Below are 15,317 nucleotides of genomic sequence, written 5' to 3'. Positions count from 1 at the left end.
TTTTACCATAAATTTTTACTTTTTCACAACAGAAATATAGAGTACTATGTTGATTATTCATCAATTTATTTGCATAATATTTAATAATTATTTAAAATTTCAATTAAATTATTTATACTGAAAATTGATTATTTTATTTATTTATTGGATCCATAATCCCAACCAATCAATAAAGAGATTCGGCTTAGTAAAATATATGAATATGTCTTTTGTGAAACAGTCTCACGAATCTTAATATGTGAGACGATCAACCCTAACGATATTCATAATAAAAATTAATATTCATAGCATAAAAAATAATATTTTTCATAGAAGACCCAAATAAGAGATCCATATCACAAAATACGACCCATGAGACCGTCTTACATAAGTTTATATATATAAAAATAATAATAATAATAAAAATAGCTTCTAGAAAAAAGGAGTTGCCACGTCATGGAGGAGGCTGCCGTGCCCTTTCCTCCTGGCTCTCGCCGTTTCCCACTGGTTTCGTTCTTGCCATTGCCATGCATGACCCACTCTCTTACAAAACAACAAACGAAGGATAGGCTCTGTTGGTATTTATTCTCAGTAGACATTGGTCTTTTCCTCTTAAACTTGGCGTCTCCCACTCTGCTTCCTCGTTTAAATTCCCAGTCCTCTCCTCCTCTCTTACGTTGGGGATGGATGCTTGAAAACGTGAGTATCTGAGGAAAAATGCCAGCTTGGTGGGACAAAATATCTGGTCGGAATAAAGATTCGGAAACGAAGTCCGAGAATTCTGTGGAGGGTTCATCACCGAAGAATGAAAAGAAGAGAGGAAAAGAAAATGGCAGTACCAAAGATGGTAAAGTAAAGAGCTTTGACGAGGTTTTGATACTGCCTCAATCGAGAAATTCTCCAAGAAACAGCCAGGATTTTTCTGCTGTGGGAAGGTCTTCTGGATTTGATTTGGCTTCGTCTTGGGATAGAGCGCACCCCTTGCCGCTGCCTCTAGAACCACCAACGGAGCAGCCGGGTCATTTTAATGGTGTTGGTTTCGGACCCGGGTCGGGCTCTGTTTCAAGCGTTAGTTCGTCAGGATCGTCCGACGACACGGGTCATTTTACGGATCAAAATGGTTTCAGGTTTGTTAGATTTCCAGTTGGAAGTTCGTGATTCTTTTTCCCGATGATTGAACTCTCAACCATTTTGGAGTTTGTGTCGTTGCAGATTTTGCGAGTTTTTTATTTGTTACTTGGTTAGATCTAAAATGATTGGATGAATGTTTTTGTCATTTTTACCCCAGAACAACATCTCGTATGGTTTTTTCAAAGTTTGGATTACAAAGATTGAAGTTTGTTAAATAAGCAAACCAAGTAAATACAATCATAATTCTGCTGATTGTTTTGAATTTGCATATGTCCATTTTTTGTGCACGCATACTCCGCTTAAACTGTTGACTTATTAGGCTGTGCGAGGCTGATCAGATTATTACATGATGATTGTAAAATTTCTCAGAGACTCAGACAATATGAAAATGGACAAGAAACTACAGTCATTGGTTAAAGTTCAAGTTTAAGAGTGAATTTCAATATCTGTAGCTAATCTTACAGCTGTAAAATTTATATCTAATTCCAGAGGACACATTGAGAACAGAGTATTAAGCCCACTATCTCGAAGCCCTGGTCGAGGATTGAGGTGTATTACAACCGCCACCTTGCCTATCCATGCTCGAATTAATGGGATTAATTTGGACTATTCAAATGGGAAACTGGAAGATGGAAGGAATGAATTTCATAAGTTGCCCCTTCCACCTGGTTCTTTAATCAGCCCTTCCGCATTACCGACCCCAAGAAGTACCGGAACACCTGAAAGCCCTAGTCGTATTTCTTCAAAATGGAGGAAAGGAAAGCTTCTTGGAAGAGGCACATTTGGTCATGTTTATCTCGGTTTTAATAGGTAATGCAGATTCTGGTTTCGGTTTTACTGAGTAGGAAACTAGACGAAAATCATTGTCTCGTGGCTTTTTTCAGAGCATTTAAGCACTCTTGAACCACAAAAACGTAGTTAGAGGCAAGGCGACTCAACAAATCTGGGGGTAGTGTGGTGGGGGGTGGGGGGAGTGCTTGAAATTTTAGAAAACTACAGATAAGTTTCAAATTTTAATTGTTTGACCTACACACCTTCTGCCGGATCTGCACTTAATTGGCAGTGGCCCTGTTTATCTCTACTTCTTTTGTTATTACCTTTTTCCAGCTATATATCATATCATTTTGTCTGTCTTGGCAGTGAGAATGGGCAAATGTGCGCTATTAAAGAAGTTAAAGTTGTCTCAGATGATCAATCTTCAAGGGAGAGCCTAAAGCAACTGAACCAGGTCATTTTTTGATAGTTTATAGATTTACAATTGCGCCTACTTCCTGAAGCAAATATAATCTTTCTATGTTGTTGCTTTACTCTCAAACATTATTAGACTTCAATGGTTAGTCATTGGTTTTCTCTTCTTGACATTTTTGGTATTTTAACAGGAAATAGCTTTGCTAAGTCAGCTTTCGCACCCAAACATTGTTCGATACCACGGAAGTGATCTGGTAAGATTTTCTTTTATTTTATTTGCAATCTGGCATATCGGCTGTATCTTTTGCCGTTTTTTAAATGTGCTCATGCGTTGAACTAATGGTCAGACATGCCTATGAGACTCTTGGCCCCGCATAATTTTGCTCGTTTCTTTTCCAGAACGAGGAAAGATTATCAGTTTATTTGGAGTATGTTTCTGGAGGTTCCATCCAAAAATTACTGCAAGAATATGGAGCCTTTGGGGAACCAGTTGTACAAAATTACACTAGGCAGATTCTCTCTGGTCTTGCTTACTTACATGGACGAAATACCGTGCACAGGTACAACTGGCTCTCCATCGGTGATGACTTTGTTTTTTCCTTAATAGAAATCCGGGAATTTTGAAAAGTTTTTACCTTTCATGCAGAGATATAAAGGGAGCAAACATTTTGGTAGATCCCAATGGTGAAATAAAACTTGCCGACTTTGGGATGGCCAAACATGTATGCATTCGTCTTGTTTAGTGCTAGATTCAAGGAGAGTTTGAAAAATATTTTGGCATCTAGGATCATCTTCCACGCTCTTATGTAATTCTTGTCATTTGACAGATAACTTCCTCTTCTTCAATGCTATCCTTCAAAGGAAGCCCTTACTGGATGGCACCTGAGGTTGGTCTCATTCATTCTCTCTCACCTCTTCCAACCGAAGATACCTATAAACTATAAGACTGTCTGTGCCCCCTAATTTCTCACCACCCTGCTGTGTTTTCCTCAGGTTGTAATGAATACTAATGGGTATAGTCTTCCCGTGGATATATGGAGTTTAGGGTGCGCGGTTCTTGAAATGGCTACATCAAAACCTCCTTGGAGCCAATATGAAGGGGTGGGTTAAGTCTCTTCTTTAGGAATTGATATCAAATTGAAGTTGCTTTCTTGTTGAAATCTTCTCGTTTGTTCATTTAACAGGTAGCTGCTATATTTAAGATTGGGAATAGCAGAGACGCTCCTGAGATTCCCGATCACCTATCTGCTGATGCCAAAAGTTTTATACGGCTGTGTTTGCAACGGGAACCATCAGCCCGTCCCACAGCATCCCAATTACTAGCTCACCCTTTTGTCAGAAACCAAACTACCCCTAGAGCAACCAATGTCAATATAACCAGAGAAGCATTTCCTCGTGCATTCGATGGGAGTCGCACTCCGGTACTTAATATCCACTTTTAAATCTAATTGCTTCACTTCCTTGCTTCTTTTAAAAGGAATTGTTAGTAATAAGTTCTTTGTTTACTTGTTTAAAGACCGCCCTGGAGATGCAGTCCAGCAGAACGAACAATTCTTGGGATCAGGACAATGCATCAAGATTCACAGGACCCAGGACATTCACAAGTCCAAGGTACTCTATAACTGAACTCTACTTAGTCCATGCATTTTAATTTATATGCATACTGTCGAGCACCAGAGTCGTGAAGTAAGAGTAACTTTCTTGTGTTTTCAGGGATAGTGCACGAACAATATCATCATCATTGCCCGTATCTCCCCCCTCGAGCCCATTAAGGCGCGATGCATCATCAGCATACAAGAACCTTTTCCTTTCTCCAGTTGGGAAAAACACTCCTACTCATATCAACAACTTATTACATCCTCTCAGACTGAACTCAAGAAGCACATTTGATCCATGGCTTGAAATCCCTCGATTAGAGCTGAAGCACCGACCAGATCCTCAACAAGGACCATGCTTTAGAATTCCAAAACGTGCTGATATATCTTAATCCCCTTAAGACCCTTTTCTTTGAGGTCTCATCACCACAGTCTGTGTGAGGCGAGCTAGAGTCGCTTATTGCCTCAAAAGGTATGGCCCCGTTGGGACGAACGAGGTTGCTCGTGACTTAGATGGTTGCATTTTAGTAGGTACTTAATGTAATGATCTTACTGTAAATATAGATGGCCGTGTCATAGAGCTCTTCTCTGTGGTGTGTTGGAATTTTGATGAATATAGTCACAAGTCATAAAAAACTGATCAGGCATAATAGTTAAAAGTTTCCTCTATGAATCGAATTTTATATCAACTATTAATTGAATTTTGTAGTTTATTTAATATTTTTTGAGAGCATCGAAAATTAAATATATAAAAATAGCACAAAATTTAAATTTGTTATTGTAATTAAATGAAATGATAAGTTGATATGTAACTCTACATTTTTTTTAAATTATATTTCATATTTTTTCCTCTACTTTAGAATCCTTAATATGCCATCATATGATTTTTTAAAATATTGATATAAATATACTATGTTTTTTATACATTTTTTTAAATAAAATACAAGAAAATATTAAAAATAAATTCACAAAAAAAACCTCTTATGAAATCATTTCATAAGTCAATTTGTGAGAGGAATATTATACCCCACTCGACTCATAAAAATATTATATTATTTCAAAATTATTATTTTACTTATGATTTGAACCAATTCGATTTGTCTCATAAATATAAATATGTGAGACCATCTTACAGAAGACTTACTCAAACTAATTTAGGTAAATTTATTTTTTTTTCCAAATTAAGTAATTTTTCATAAATATATTGACAAATAATTTAATTAGAGTAATGATTTCTAACAATTTTGAAATATTATAACCCTAGGGATTTTAGAACAATTCACCCTTGTTATAATGTTGATAGCATTTTTTTCCCTTCAAAAAAATATTGTAAGAAATTTTAAGATAGATTTATTTTTCAAATAATTTTTTTAATTTAATTAATTAATTAAAAAATTGTAAATATTTGTATAGTTCGTAATTATTGTGTGTATCATTGTAAATTTAAGTTTGTGGAATAAATTTGTTTTTAATGAAATAATAAATATTTGTATTCTTATCTTTTAATGTAAATTATTACTTTAATTACATATATAAATATATTTTTGTTTAATATTATTTCAAAACAATATATTTAAATAAACATATTAGAAATACTGAAGAATAGTAATTAAATATAAAATCATAAAAATTAAAATATTTAATTATATAAATTTATAAATATATTTTACAATAATTTTATAATTAAATTGTTAAATTTATAAATAAATAGTAAACAAAAAAAATATTTTAAAAATATATTTTTTAATATAAAATTTGAAGTAAATGAGTCGGAGATGAATATTATATTTACCGTAAAAACTGTACTATTTTGATCCAGAAACTGCATTAAAATAGATTATCGGTCGATGACGGCAGGTTTTGTTAATTGATTTGGACCTTTCCCTTTTCTTATTCGTAGTTGAAATGTACAAGGAAACTGAATCCAATAAAACTTTGCCGCGTGTCCATATGGTAAGCCCGGAAGCATCTAATTTTTCCCGATTCGTGCGCTGCAATTTCCCCCCCAAACCCTAACTTCAAAATTAGAAGGTATCCATGTTCATCATTTATTCTGTGTGTAGAGGTGGGAGAGAGAAGGTAGAGCGGAGGAGTGAAAATGCCGATAGAGATGCCCAAAGGCCTGCCGTTTTCGGTGGACACATGGACGCCGAGTTCAAAGACGAAGAGGCACCATTTTCTTACCCACGCGCACAAAGACCACGCTCAGGGGATCTCTGCCCACGCTTCGTTTCCCATCTACTCCACCCTGTTCACCAGAACTCTCATCCGCCGGTACTATCCCCAGGTCAATGTTTTTTCATCTTTTAGTGTTTTGGTATCTGTTTTTTTTCCCTATGTGAATATTATTTGAATGATTTTGTCATTTGGTATATTTATAATTGAATCGAGTACTTCTTAGGTTGATGAATCAACTTTCGTTGGTATTGAAATCGGGCAATCTTTGGCTGTGGAGGATCCTGATGGTGTTTTCACCGTCACCGCTGTTGATGCCAATCACTGTCCAGGTCTCTATTCTCTATTCTAGCCAAATTATCAGAAATCAATACCCTGTTTCTGTGAATTTGTGACAGAGTACTTTGGGCGAATGTTATTTTATGGTTTGACAACTGACCCTTCTTTTTGCGATTGTTCTAAAATAAAAAATCTACCTAGATTGTTATTAATTGGGTTTTTTGCATTACTTCACCTACAATGAATTATGTACTTAGTTATAGTCTCTAGAGCCTAAGGTCATTTTATTTTAGTTCCTTCGTTTGATCAGTTATGTATAGCTCCAGAGGCTGTCTATGCACGATATTTCACTGATTATTTTCCTAGTTTGTGAAAACTTTCCTCATTAAAGTTATAGAAGGATACAATTTATTAATTTCAGGAGCTGTGATGTTTCTGTTTGAAGGAAATTTTGGTAACATTTTGCACACTGGAGATTGCAGATTAACCCCCGAGTGTTTGCAAAACTTACCGGAGAAGTATATCGGAAAGAAGGGAAAAGAACCACGGTGCCCCCTTGATTACATCTTTTTAGATTGCACATTTGGTCAATTTCGTTCAAAAATGCCCAGCCGACATGCGGCTATTCAGCAGGTATGCGAACTTGTTTGATCCTCCTAAAATGTTTTTGGTGGTCAATCTGACTATTTGTAAAACAGGTTTATTAATTGTATATACAGGTCATTAATTGTATATGGAAACACCCAAATGCTCGCACAGTTTATCTGACATGTGATCTTCTTGGTCAAGAAGAGATACTTGTACAAGTATCACAAACTTTTGGTGGCAAAATATATGTTGATAAAATAAAAAATTCAGAGTGTTTGAAAGCTCTGGAACTTACAGTTCCTGAGATCCTATCACAAGACCCATCTTCCCGTTTCCAGCTATTTGATGGATTTCACAGACTTTATGAAAGAGCTGAAGAAAAGATTTCCGAGGCACGAACCAATTATCAGCATGAGCCTCTAATTATACGCCCTTCTGCTCAGTGGTATGCTTGTAATGAAGGTGTTTCAGATACTGAAAGTCCTGAGAAAGTGAGATTTGATCGAGCTGTTAGAGATCTGTATGGTGTTTGGCATGTCTGCTACACAATTCACTCATCCAGAGATGAACTTGAGTGGGCCTTGGAACTTCTTGCACCTAAATGGGTGGTGTCTACAACTCCTAGTTGTAGGGCTATGGAGCTGGATTATGTCAAGAAGCACTGTCAACGAGTGTTTGATGATTCTCTATGGAAACTTATGGACTTGGGTGCAGGAGCATCACCAGATCCATATGAAGTGGGAAAAAGTTTTGGCTGCTCGAATTTGATGGAAAGGATTCCCGATAGATGTGTAGAAGCCCAATCTGAGCCAGTTGTAATATCTACACACCAGAGAAAACGATTGAGTATGTCTCCTTCAAGCAAAAGACCCATGTTAACATTGTTTGGAAGAGCAAGACTCGGTCTCGAAGATTCTATTCTGCAACATAAACAGAATGAAATTGTATGTGTTGGTAGCGATTTTTTGGAGAGTTCTTCAACAGAAGCAGACGAGAGGTCATCTCAAAAAGAAAATGTTATCAAAGTCAAGCTTCAAGAGTCATTGGAGCCTAACAAAATGGCTGATCATGAACTTGGTTGTATTTCATCCATTGCAATTGAAGGAACTACTAGAATGAAGTTTGAAGAGCCACTACAATCAGAGAGAATGTCTGATTGTGCAGAAAGTAAATTTACTTATGCATCCGTAGAGCTCGATATGCACAAACGTGCTACTATCTCATCCATTGGCTTTTCAAGAAGCTATGATGAGAATTTGAGAAGGTTTTATAGACACGTGAACGTGCCAATACCTCAACCTCTTCCATCCCTTGTGAAGCTTATGGCCGCTAACAAAAAAATGAAGAAGATAATATAAATGGCTCTCGTTATGGCACCATGTTGCTGCTATATTAATATTGCACACAATTTGTAGCGATACAGGATACTTCTTTCTCCTTCGAACTTTCAGTTCAGTTACAAGCATATACATGTCATTTACATTATACCAGTTCTTCAATTTTTCAGATCTGGCTTAATTGGCCAATGTAAACATCCTGATTTTTTTTTTTTTTTGAGTCCAGTGTAAACATCCTGATTATTTTTTCGATCAAATAAAGTTGTTGGATAAATTCCTTAATGTTTGATCACTATTTGTGGAATAACCATAGACATTCTGTAAAATTATTAAACTCCCTGTGGCTACTTTTACAATGTTATTGTGGAACTGTTTGAAAGAAAAGGTACTTACTTCGATCATTGCAATGACCTCCTCCTACTGCAATCCATGAGAATGCTAGGTGATTTTTTTACCTGTTCTTGTTACATTCTATTCAATGTTCAGTACGTTCATCGGATGGAAGGGTTCCTTGACATTACCTGAACATTCCTAGTGCACATCTGACATATTATTCACATTCCTAGTAATGAAGCTCTGATAATATTTCATCATGTCCGATGCTCATGGGATAAGGATCAGAAAAGTGAGTCACTACTCTAAGAGTTCTGTCCGAAACTACTTTGCATCATAATCACTAATTAATCTTTACTTGCTATTTCAATCTTCTTAACTCAGTCGATGAACTTCTCCCTCAAATCTCAATTGATGTGAGATACTACTAAAGTAATTTCATAAGACTTTCAGATTTTATAGGAACAACTTTCATGTTTAACATTCTATTGTGACAAGTTTAGTTGTCTTGTTCATCATGCATGGAAGGAAGGAAGAAATTCATCAGGTTGATCCTAAATAACTTTCATGAAAGAAATCAGGTATGTCATCAGTCATTCATTTTTTGATAATTTGCCACTTTTCTCTCTTACGTTGTCGATTTGTCCCATGAAAGATAACATCTGGATAAATGACCTGTTTTTACAACTACAGCTTCCACCACCCAACACACACACTCCAAAATCAAAAGCACGTGGTATGCAAAATTTTAAGACAGCTTTGCTGGACAACAAGATGACTGATGGAAATCACGTGAAGTTCCTCAAAGATGCAACTTTTGTCGTGGACACACATTTGATATTCCTGCTCTGCATTTATAGCTTTCCATCACATTCTTTCATAATCTAGCTTATCTGACTGCAGGTAGCCATAATAGTTCATCATAAAGGGCAATATGAAGATTTGTGTTGTGAATTTTTCTAGGTGGTGATTATTTAACACTAAAGAAATTAAGGTTGTAGATGGAAGGCTAGAGCAATTTGAAAAACCAGTGATCTTATTACCTTAATAAGCATGTCTGTTGGAAGCCAAGCAGGTGGAGTTGGTATTCCAACCCATGCAATCTGTTGACACAAGCAATATTTAGAAAGGAGCTGGTGTTTAGCGTAACAGATTTTGACCCAGAATAAATCCTGATCATTTTCTGTCACAGATATTGTTGAAAATCGTAAGCAAATGTTTGACAGCTGCACAATCAGGTAATACGGTTATATGTACTGAGAAGTTGAAAGTGTCATATTTCTTATATTATGTGCTAATCTTTGTATTTTATATATGCCTCATGAGTTACAGAAATCAGCAATGATCCATGATGCAACTTTGGGCTACCTTTTGAGGTAGATAATCCCAGATCACAGAAATGACATATTCATGCAATTTGAAATGAAAGGGATATGAATTACTTGCATCATGTACTTACAAGTGCATATTCACCGGTCTCAAATACGCGCATGTCCAGCACCTAATACAAGATTATCTGGTTAATCCACTGAAAACCAATTGCTGCTTTACTAATATTGAACGCCTGGTGAACTAATTAAATTTACGGACGTGCACTGCAAATGCATGGCTTAAAACAATCTAGAAATAATACCTCTCCCCTGTCTTCATATATATAGTCCAGTCCTTTGTAATAATGTGGGTGCCCCACAGATAAATACTGAAAGAAACGAAGAATTGTTTATACATTACACCTTTTTCCCATATGCATTTAACGATGATTGACATGTAATCAGTCTTACTCACGTTTATACTATTGAGATACTTCTCTTTATCCACTCTCACAATCTGCCCTTTATTCACTATAAAAACCACAAGAAAAAACGATTTAATACAACTGAACGATTCTTTCCTGCCAGAATAGAAGTGTGACAGCATTATCAATAAGGAGATATTTACTGGAATAAACAGGTTTCTTGGACTTGGGAGCTGCTTTGATTGTGGATTGATCATCAGAGGGAGATGCTTCCGCTTTCTTTTCATTCTGTGGTGGCTCTGAGGATTTTACGGCTTTGATTGGATATGGTAATCGACATGGGATTTTTCTTTGATTTACAAAGAATGTCGATATGGTGGCCAAGGAGCTCTGAGAGAGAGCTGCAGTAAATGCCATGGATAATAGAGAAAGTACTTCACTTGAGCGTTTAAGGCTTTTCTGTAGATAAGGTTTACCGTCTGTGAGCTTAAAAGACCATAAAATTCCGGAATTTATTACTGTTGAATATTGTGGGACATGTCTACCACAATATTTGAGATATGCTCATAAAATCTAATCTTTAAAATTGGGGTATTGTCGGATTTGTTCTTTTGTTTATTGACTTCACTATATCCAAATATTCATAAACATATTCAGTTATCATAGTTTTGAAACGTATAATTAATAAACAACTATTACATATTTAATTATAAATCACATAATTAGTCCAATGAAGATGATAATTGGGGTAGCCGAAAAGAAAGATATATGACTAATATTAATGAAATAAGCTAAAATGCCTTTAAATTAAAGCCAATTGGTTCATACATTTGTCACGATGGTTACTAACAATTATAAATCAGATTCAATCATACATGACGGACAATTATTCACCCACCTCACTAGCCAAATAAAAGTTTTGAAAGTCCAAAAGGCATACTGACAATGACAAACCTTGATGTGATGCTGATTGATACGCTCTAACATGATAAAAAAAATTAATGGTCAAATTATTGATTATTAGACAAGGATATCAAATTTCAACAAGACAACTCAAAGACTATTCGAAAGTTTACTTTCGTGGATATATACGTGACTACTTTTCAAATGTTATAATTTTTTTAAGAACAAATAATAGCATGTTTTTCGGACCACGAATTGAATATGATATTGCAGGGAATTATGGTACATGGCTTGATTTCTGTCAATGCTATTCAAGAATTTGTACAACATTTAAAGTGTAACAAAAGGGATACGAATGATTGTTCACCTCGTGCAACTACTGACATGCTAGTCACTAGTAAATAGAAAATGATAAGTATGTATGTATGTTTATTGTGATGTTGATTAAATGTTTTGCAGATGACCTGTGGAGTGATTCATTTCAAATGGTCCGGTCAGACCATTGAAGTCCAATGTGGCGGGCTTCGGCTGGGAGAGAACATGAATTTGTTGTGCTGATTCTGGGCAAACCTGTGAAGCCGAGCCCTCGAACTTGGACTGCCTTTATGCAGGTCTGGTCCGGGTTAACCTGTATGAATGTTTATGTTTAATTTTTTACATATAAGAAATTGCTTCTTTTTTTTTAATATTGAATTCTCATTGGGACGACTAAATCCGTTAATCGTAGTGCAGACAAATGCCTGAACGGGTGGCGCGTAAATTGCCAATATTGTTTCATTGCTTTGACATTTTATAAGTGGGATTTCTCCTCTGCACAGGTCCGATTGGGCATGTTTGGGAGAAATTGGTTGTGTTCAACGTTTTGGACAGAGAGCTTCAAAAGTTGGAATCTTGATCGGTATCTCCTGTATTCGCATGCAATATATGCAACTTTCCTTGTTTAATTATCTTTAAGTTTCAGTGGAGACTGGGGATTGGTGGTATATCAAAGAATGGGACCACCAAGACTCTGACGCCCCAAAATGCCAGCTTATTTGCCAATGGGAATAGGAAATCTCACCTTATCCACACTCCCACCACACCCTTAACTCCAACTCTCTATTCTCACCCATAATTAGTGCCACATCATTGTTAAATTTTATCACCACTCCCGACTTTTAGTTTCTGTAAAATTATACAAAAATGGCGGCCATGAATTCCAGTGTTCTAGCTTGCAACTATGCGGTATCAGGATGTGAGCTGAACACCAAGGTCAGTAAAATATCGCCTTCTGTGGCAACTCTTAAGAAACTGCCTATGATCAGGGCTCAGAGGGTTACGGCCACCGACTCTAAGGAATCGGGTAGAAGAGCCGCCCTTCTTGGTCTCAGTGCCGCCCTTTTCACGGCCGCTGTCTCCGCTTCCTCTGCCAACGCTGGTGTCATTGACGAGTATTTGGAGAAGAGCAAGGCTAACAAGGTAAGTTTGCTGTTTCTTATAGGTTTTTTAACACTCAAAGCGTCAGATATTACTCGAACCTTCTGCTATAGAAAACCACTTAAATTAGTCAGATGAATACCTTTTCGGCCATATCTAGTGGGTCATAGTTTCCTGGGACTCGAACGCAGGAAGATGTTAATTATATGATAGGATCCACCTATATATAAATTGCTTAAATACTCGTCGTAGGAATTGAATGACAAGAAGAGGTTAGCCACCAGCGGCGCCAACTTCGCACGGGCATTCACTGTTGAATTTGGTACATGCAAGTTCCCTCAGAACTTCACTGGCTGCCAAGATCTTGCCAAACAAAAGGTAACGACGCTAGCTCTTCGCTTGGCTTTTGAAGTTCTACCCAGCTTTCAATTTATTTTCCTTGTTCAGTTATAAGTTGATTAACGGGCTTCAAAAATAAATGCACGACTGTGCTCTGATTGTTTATTGCAGAAAGTGCCCTTCCTGTCTGATGATTTGGAGCTAGAATGTCAAGGGAAAGACAAGTACAAGTGTGGTTCAAACGTGTTTTGGAAATGGTGATCAACTTGTGTTTAACTTAGCATATCCAGAGTGCATGTATGTAAATTTTTTCGATTCAAGAAAAATTATGAACTCCTACCCTGTATTTTTCTCTTCTCGTCATTGTTGTTGGTGTCTGTTTTTTTTTTTTTGGAAAAAAATAATCTTGAAATAACAGTCGTTATATTAATTATAAGCAATGGTTGGTTTGAGTCATTAACTGTTGGAACCATTTGATTCATTACTTATACAGACAGTGTATCCTTTCACGATGGAAATTAAGGTTATATTCACCCGTTCAACGAGTGTCGGCTGTTCCTTTTAACTATGGTTCAAGGGCAATGCAAGCAATAGTGATGAAGCATGAATATAAGCAAGAAAAATAACCAAGCAGGAAATGAGGAAAAATGAAGAAGAAAGTATGAAGAATTTGGTGCATATTGTAACCAACATTCCTACAATATTGTCTAGGACCGAGACCTTACTGCTTTACCAAAAGATATATCTAGTGGTGATGGTGCAACTCAAATCTTTTAAACCGCACAACAGCTCAAGCACCACGGTTCGATCGTTCTACCAAGCAGGGACAATTATTGCACCCAACAATCTCCTTATCGATAATTGCAGTCCTTGCAATCAATGAGAATCGAACTCGTGACCTTAGCTCTGATACCAATTGTAGGGCCTAGTGCTTACCACTTTACCAAAAGCTATAGTTAGTGGTAATGATGTATCTCGAATCCTTTGAACCGCACAACAGTTCAAGTGCCACGGTTCAATCGTTCTACCAAGTTGAGACAATTATTGCACTCAAGATATTGTATTAGTATATTTAATCTTAACATAACCCAATTGCTATTGCAATCCGAAATCCTATGCTTTAATACTTTATTTATACAACCAAGTGTGCGAGCAACAAACCAATCCTGGAGAGGAAATCAAGCTGCATTCTGTCTACGCTATATATGAAGTACTTAATCTTTTATATCATATTAGTGTATTTTTCTGTTCCATCATATCATAGCTTGGATGTATTGTTTTCAGATTATCAATACAAATAAACACTATTTATTTTTCCAAAGTATGATATTATCAGTTCCAATTTGGGACATATGAGTGAGAATTTTCATGTGTCGTCGAATTCGGAACATAAATCAATAATAAGTAAGAATTTTTATGTGATATTGAATCAATGTTTCGGTCACGTGACATCACTTTCGTCTAAAAGATTTATATTTTCATAATCAATAATTTTTTGTGTTGAACATTTTACAATTTTCTTTATAAATGATTTATCTTTTCATAATCTATAATTTTATGCTGAACATTTTACTGAATTTGGACATAACCATATTAGATTTTGAAAATCTAAAATAATTTATTTTGTTTCAATCATACGAAGACAATACTTCTGATCTCTGGTCACAAATATTTATTTGGTATATTTTATTATGATAAAAAAATTTGTATATCACATAATATAATTTTTAAATAAATATAGCCTTTTTAAAAAATTAATCAATAAAATAAATTGAATAATCTTATTTTTTTAGCTTGATTATATATCGATTTGACAATTTATAGATATTTTATGTATTGATTAAATTATTTACAATCATTTATATAACAATTTATCGATAATTAGGTACCGAAATTAATTTTACTATATAAAATAATAAATTCACATCTTGATCCGGTCCACAAATTTATACTGAGCCGTCATCGCGATGGAAAGTAAATTGACCGATTGATGATAGTATTTATTTTTGTAAGTCTTTTTATATAATATAATATAAGAAAGGGAAAATTGCCATTTTACTACTTTACCCAAATCGTGATGTCGGTTTATCATTTCTTCAAGCTATACCATCACTTTCATGTTGTTCGATTTATATATTTATCCAACAACATTAAAAAATAAGTAAAATACAAAAAAAAAAATGTGTTCAATATAAAAATAAAAAATGAACTCATTATAATACCAGCTTTAATTAGATTAATGCAACTATATGTATGTTAGTTGACAGAATATTGTTCAAGTTAGTGGAGTAGACGTACTTGATCACATGTTTAATTTTT

General features: G+C 35.5%; 4 protein-coding genes across 5 annotated transcripts; 3 read left to right on the top strand and 1 right to left on the bottom strand.

The window, feature by feature from the left end:
* The first annotated feature begins 440 nt into the window (after positions 1-440).
* Positions 441-4,566, top strand: LOC140838339 (mitogen-activated protein kinase kinase kinase 3-like). 2 transcript variants are annotated; one of them, XM_073204561.1, is made up of 11 exons: positions 441-1,106; positions 1,600-1,920; positions 2,251-2,338; positions 2,490-2,552; positions 2,698-2,858; positions 2,945-3,020; positions 3,126-3,185; positions 3,292-3,399; positions 3,483-3,719; positions 3,819-3,909; positions 4,012-4,566. In XM_073204561.1, exons 1-11 carry the CDS (start codon positions 697-699, stop codon positions 4,068-4,070), a joined length of 1,674 nt encoding a protein of 557 aa, XP_073060662.1. In that variant the 5' UTR covers positions 441-696; the 3' UTR covers positions 4,071-4,566. The 2 variants fall into 2 exon arrangements, with proteins under 2 accessions (XP_073060662.1, XP_073060661.1); XM_073204560.1 differs by having other exon boundaries at positions 444-1,106; positions 3,815-3,909.
* A 1,283-nt stretch (positions 4,567-5,849) lies between these two features.
* Positions 5,850-9,056, top strand: LOC140838337 (uncharacterized). Its single transcript, XM_073204558.1, has 4 exons — positions 5,850-6,180; positions 6,295-6,400; positions 6,769-6,980; positions 7,067-9,056. The coding sequence occupies exons 1-4, from the start codon at positions 5,992-5,994 to the stop codon at positions 8,291-8,293; spliced, it is 1,734 nt and encodes a 577-aa protein (XP_073060659.1). The 5' UTR covers positions 5,850-5,991; the 3' UTR covers positions 8,294-9,056.
* A 133-nt stretch (positions 9,057-9,189) lies between these two features.
* LOC140838338 (NAD(P)H-quinone oxidoreductase subunit O, chloroplastic-like) lies at positions 9,190-10,832 on the bottom strand. The gene is made up of 6 exons (XM_073204559.1): positions 10,544-10,832; positions 10,391-10,446; positions 10,239-10,304; positions 10,065-10,106; positions 9,649-9,708; positions 9,190-9,502 (listed from the first exon to the last, which is right to left on the bottom strand). Exons 1-6 carry the CDS (start codon positions 10,755-10,757, stop codon positions 9,473-9,475), a joined length of 468 nt encoding a protein of 155 aa, XP_073060660.1. The 5' UTR covers positions 10,758-10,832; the 3' UTR covers positions 9,190-9,472.
* A 1,503-nt stretch (positions 10,833-12,335) lies between these two features.
* On the top strand, positions 12,336-13,454 carry LOC140838336 (photosystem I reaction center subunit N, chloroplastic-like). Its single transcript, XM_073204557.1, has 3 exons — positions 12,336-12,701; positions 12,912-13,037; positions 13,170-13,454. The coding sequence occupies exons 1-3, from the start codon at positions 12,426-12,428 to the stop codon at positions 13,257-13,259; spliced, it is 492 nt and encodes a 163-aa protein (XP_073060658.1). The 5' UTR covers positions 12,336-12,425; the 3' UTR covers positions 13,260-13,454.
* Positions 13,455-15,317: the final 1,863 nt, after the last annotated feature.

The sequence above is a fragment of the Primulina eburnea genome, chromosome 8 (genome assembly GCF_022965805.1).
Source record: "Primulina eburnea isolate SZY01 chromosome 8, ASM2296580v1, whole genome shotgun sequence".
Lineage (NCBI taxonomy): Eukaryota > Viridiplantae > Streptophyta > Magnoliopsida > Lamiales > Gesneriaceae > Primulina > Primulina eburnea.
This window is presented reverse-complemented; position numbering and strand designations above follow the sequence as displayed.

Bases quoted from the DNA above. Each gene is read 5' to 3' on its own strand.
- LOC140838339 (XM_073204560.1), top strand. From the start codon at position 697: ATGCCAGCTTGGTGGGACAAAATATCTGGTCGGAATAAAGATTCGGAA. The intron at 3,021-3,125 runs GTATGCATTCGT...GTCATTTGACAG, and splicing joins ACTTTGGGATGGCCAAACAT to ATAACTTCCTCTTCTTCAAT. The intron at 3,186-3,291 runs GTTGGTCTCATT...TGTTTTCCTCAG, and splicing joins CTTACTGGATGGCACCTGAG to GTTGTAATGAATACTAATGG.
- LOC140838337 (XM_073204558.1), top strand. From the start codon at position 5,992: ATGCCGATAGAGATGCCCAAAGGCCTGCCGTTTTCGGTGGACACATGG. The intron at 6,181-6,294 runs GTCAATGTTTTT...AGTACTTCTTAG, and splicing joins TCCGCCGGTACTATCCCCAG to GTTGATGAATCAACTTTCGT. The intron at 6,981-7,066 runs GTATGCGAACTT...TTGTATATACAG, and splicing joins GACATGCGGCTATTCAGCAG to GTCATTAATTGTATATGGAA.
- LOC140838338 (XM_073204559.1), bottom strand. From the start codon at position 10,757: ATGGCATTTACTGCAGCTCTCTCTCAGAGCTCCTTGGCCACCATATCG. The intron at 10,305-10,390 runs GTGAGTAAGACT...CGTTTCTTTCAG, and splicing joins AGTATCTCAATAGTATAAAC to TATTTATCTGTGGGGCACCC. The intron at 9,503-9,648 runs GTAATAAGATCA...GGCTACCTGCAG, and splicing joins CAACAGACATGCTTATTAAG to TCAGATAAGCTAGATTATGA.
- LOC140838336 (XM_073204557.1), top strand. From the start codon at position 12,426: ATGGCGGCCATGAATTCCAGTGTTCTAGCTTGCAACTATGCGGTATCA. The intron at 12,702-12,911 runs GTAAGTTTGCTG...TACTCGTCGTAG, and splicing joins AGAAGAGCAAGGCTAACAAG to GAATTGAATGACAAGAAGAG. The intron at 13,038-13,169 runs GTAACGACGCTA...TGTTTATTGCAG, and splicing joins AAGATCTTGCCAAACAAAAG to AAAGTGCCCTTCCTGTCTGA.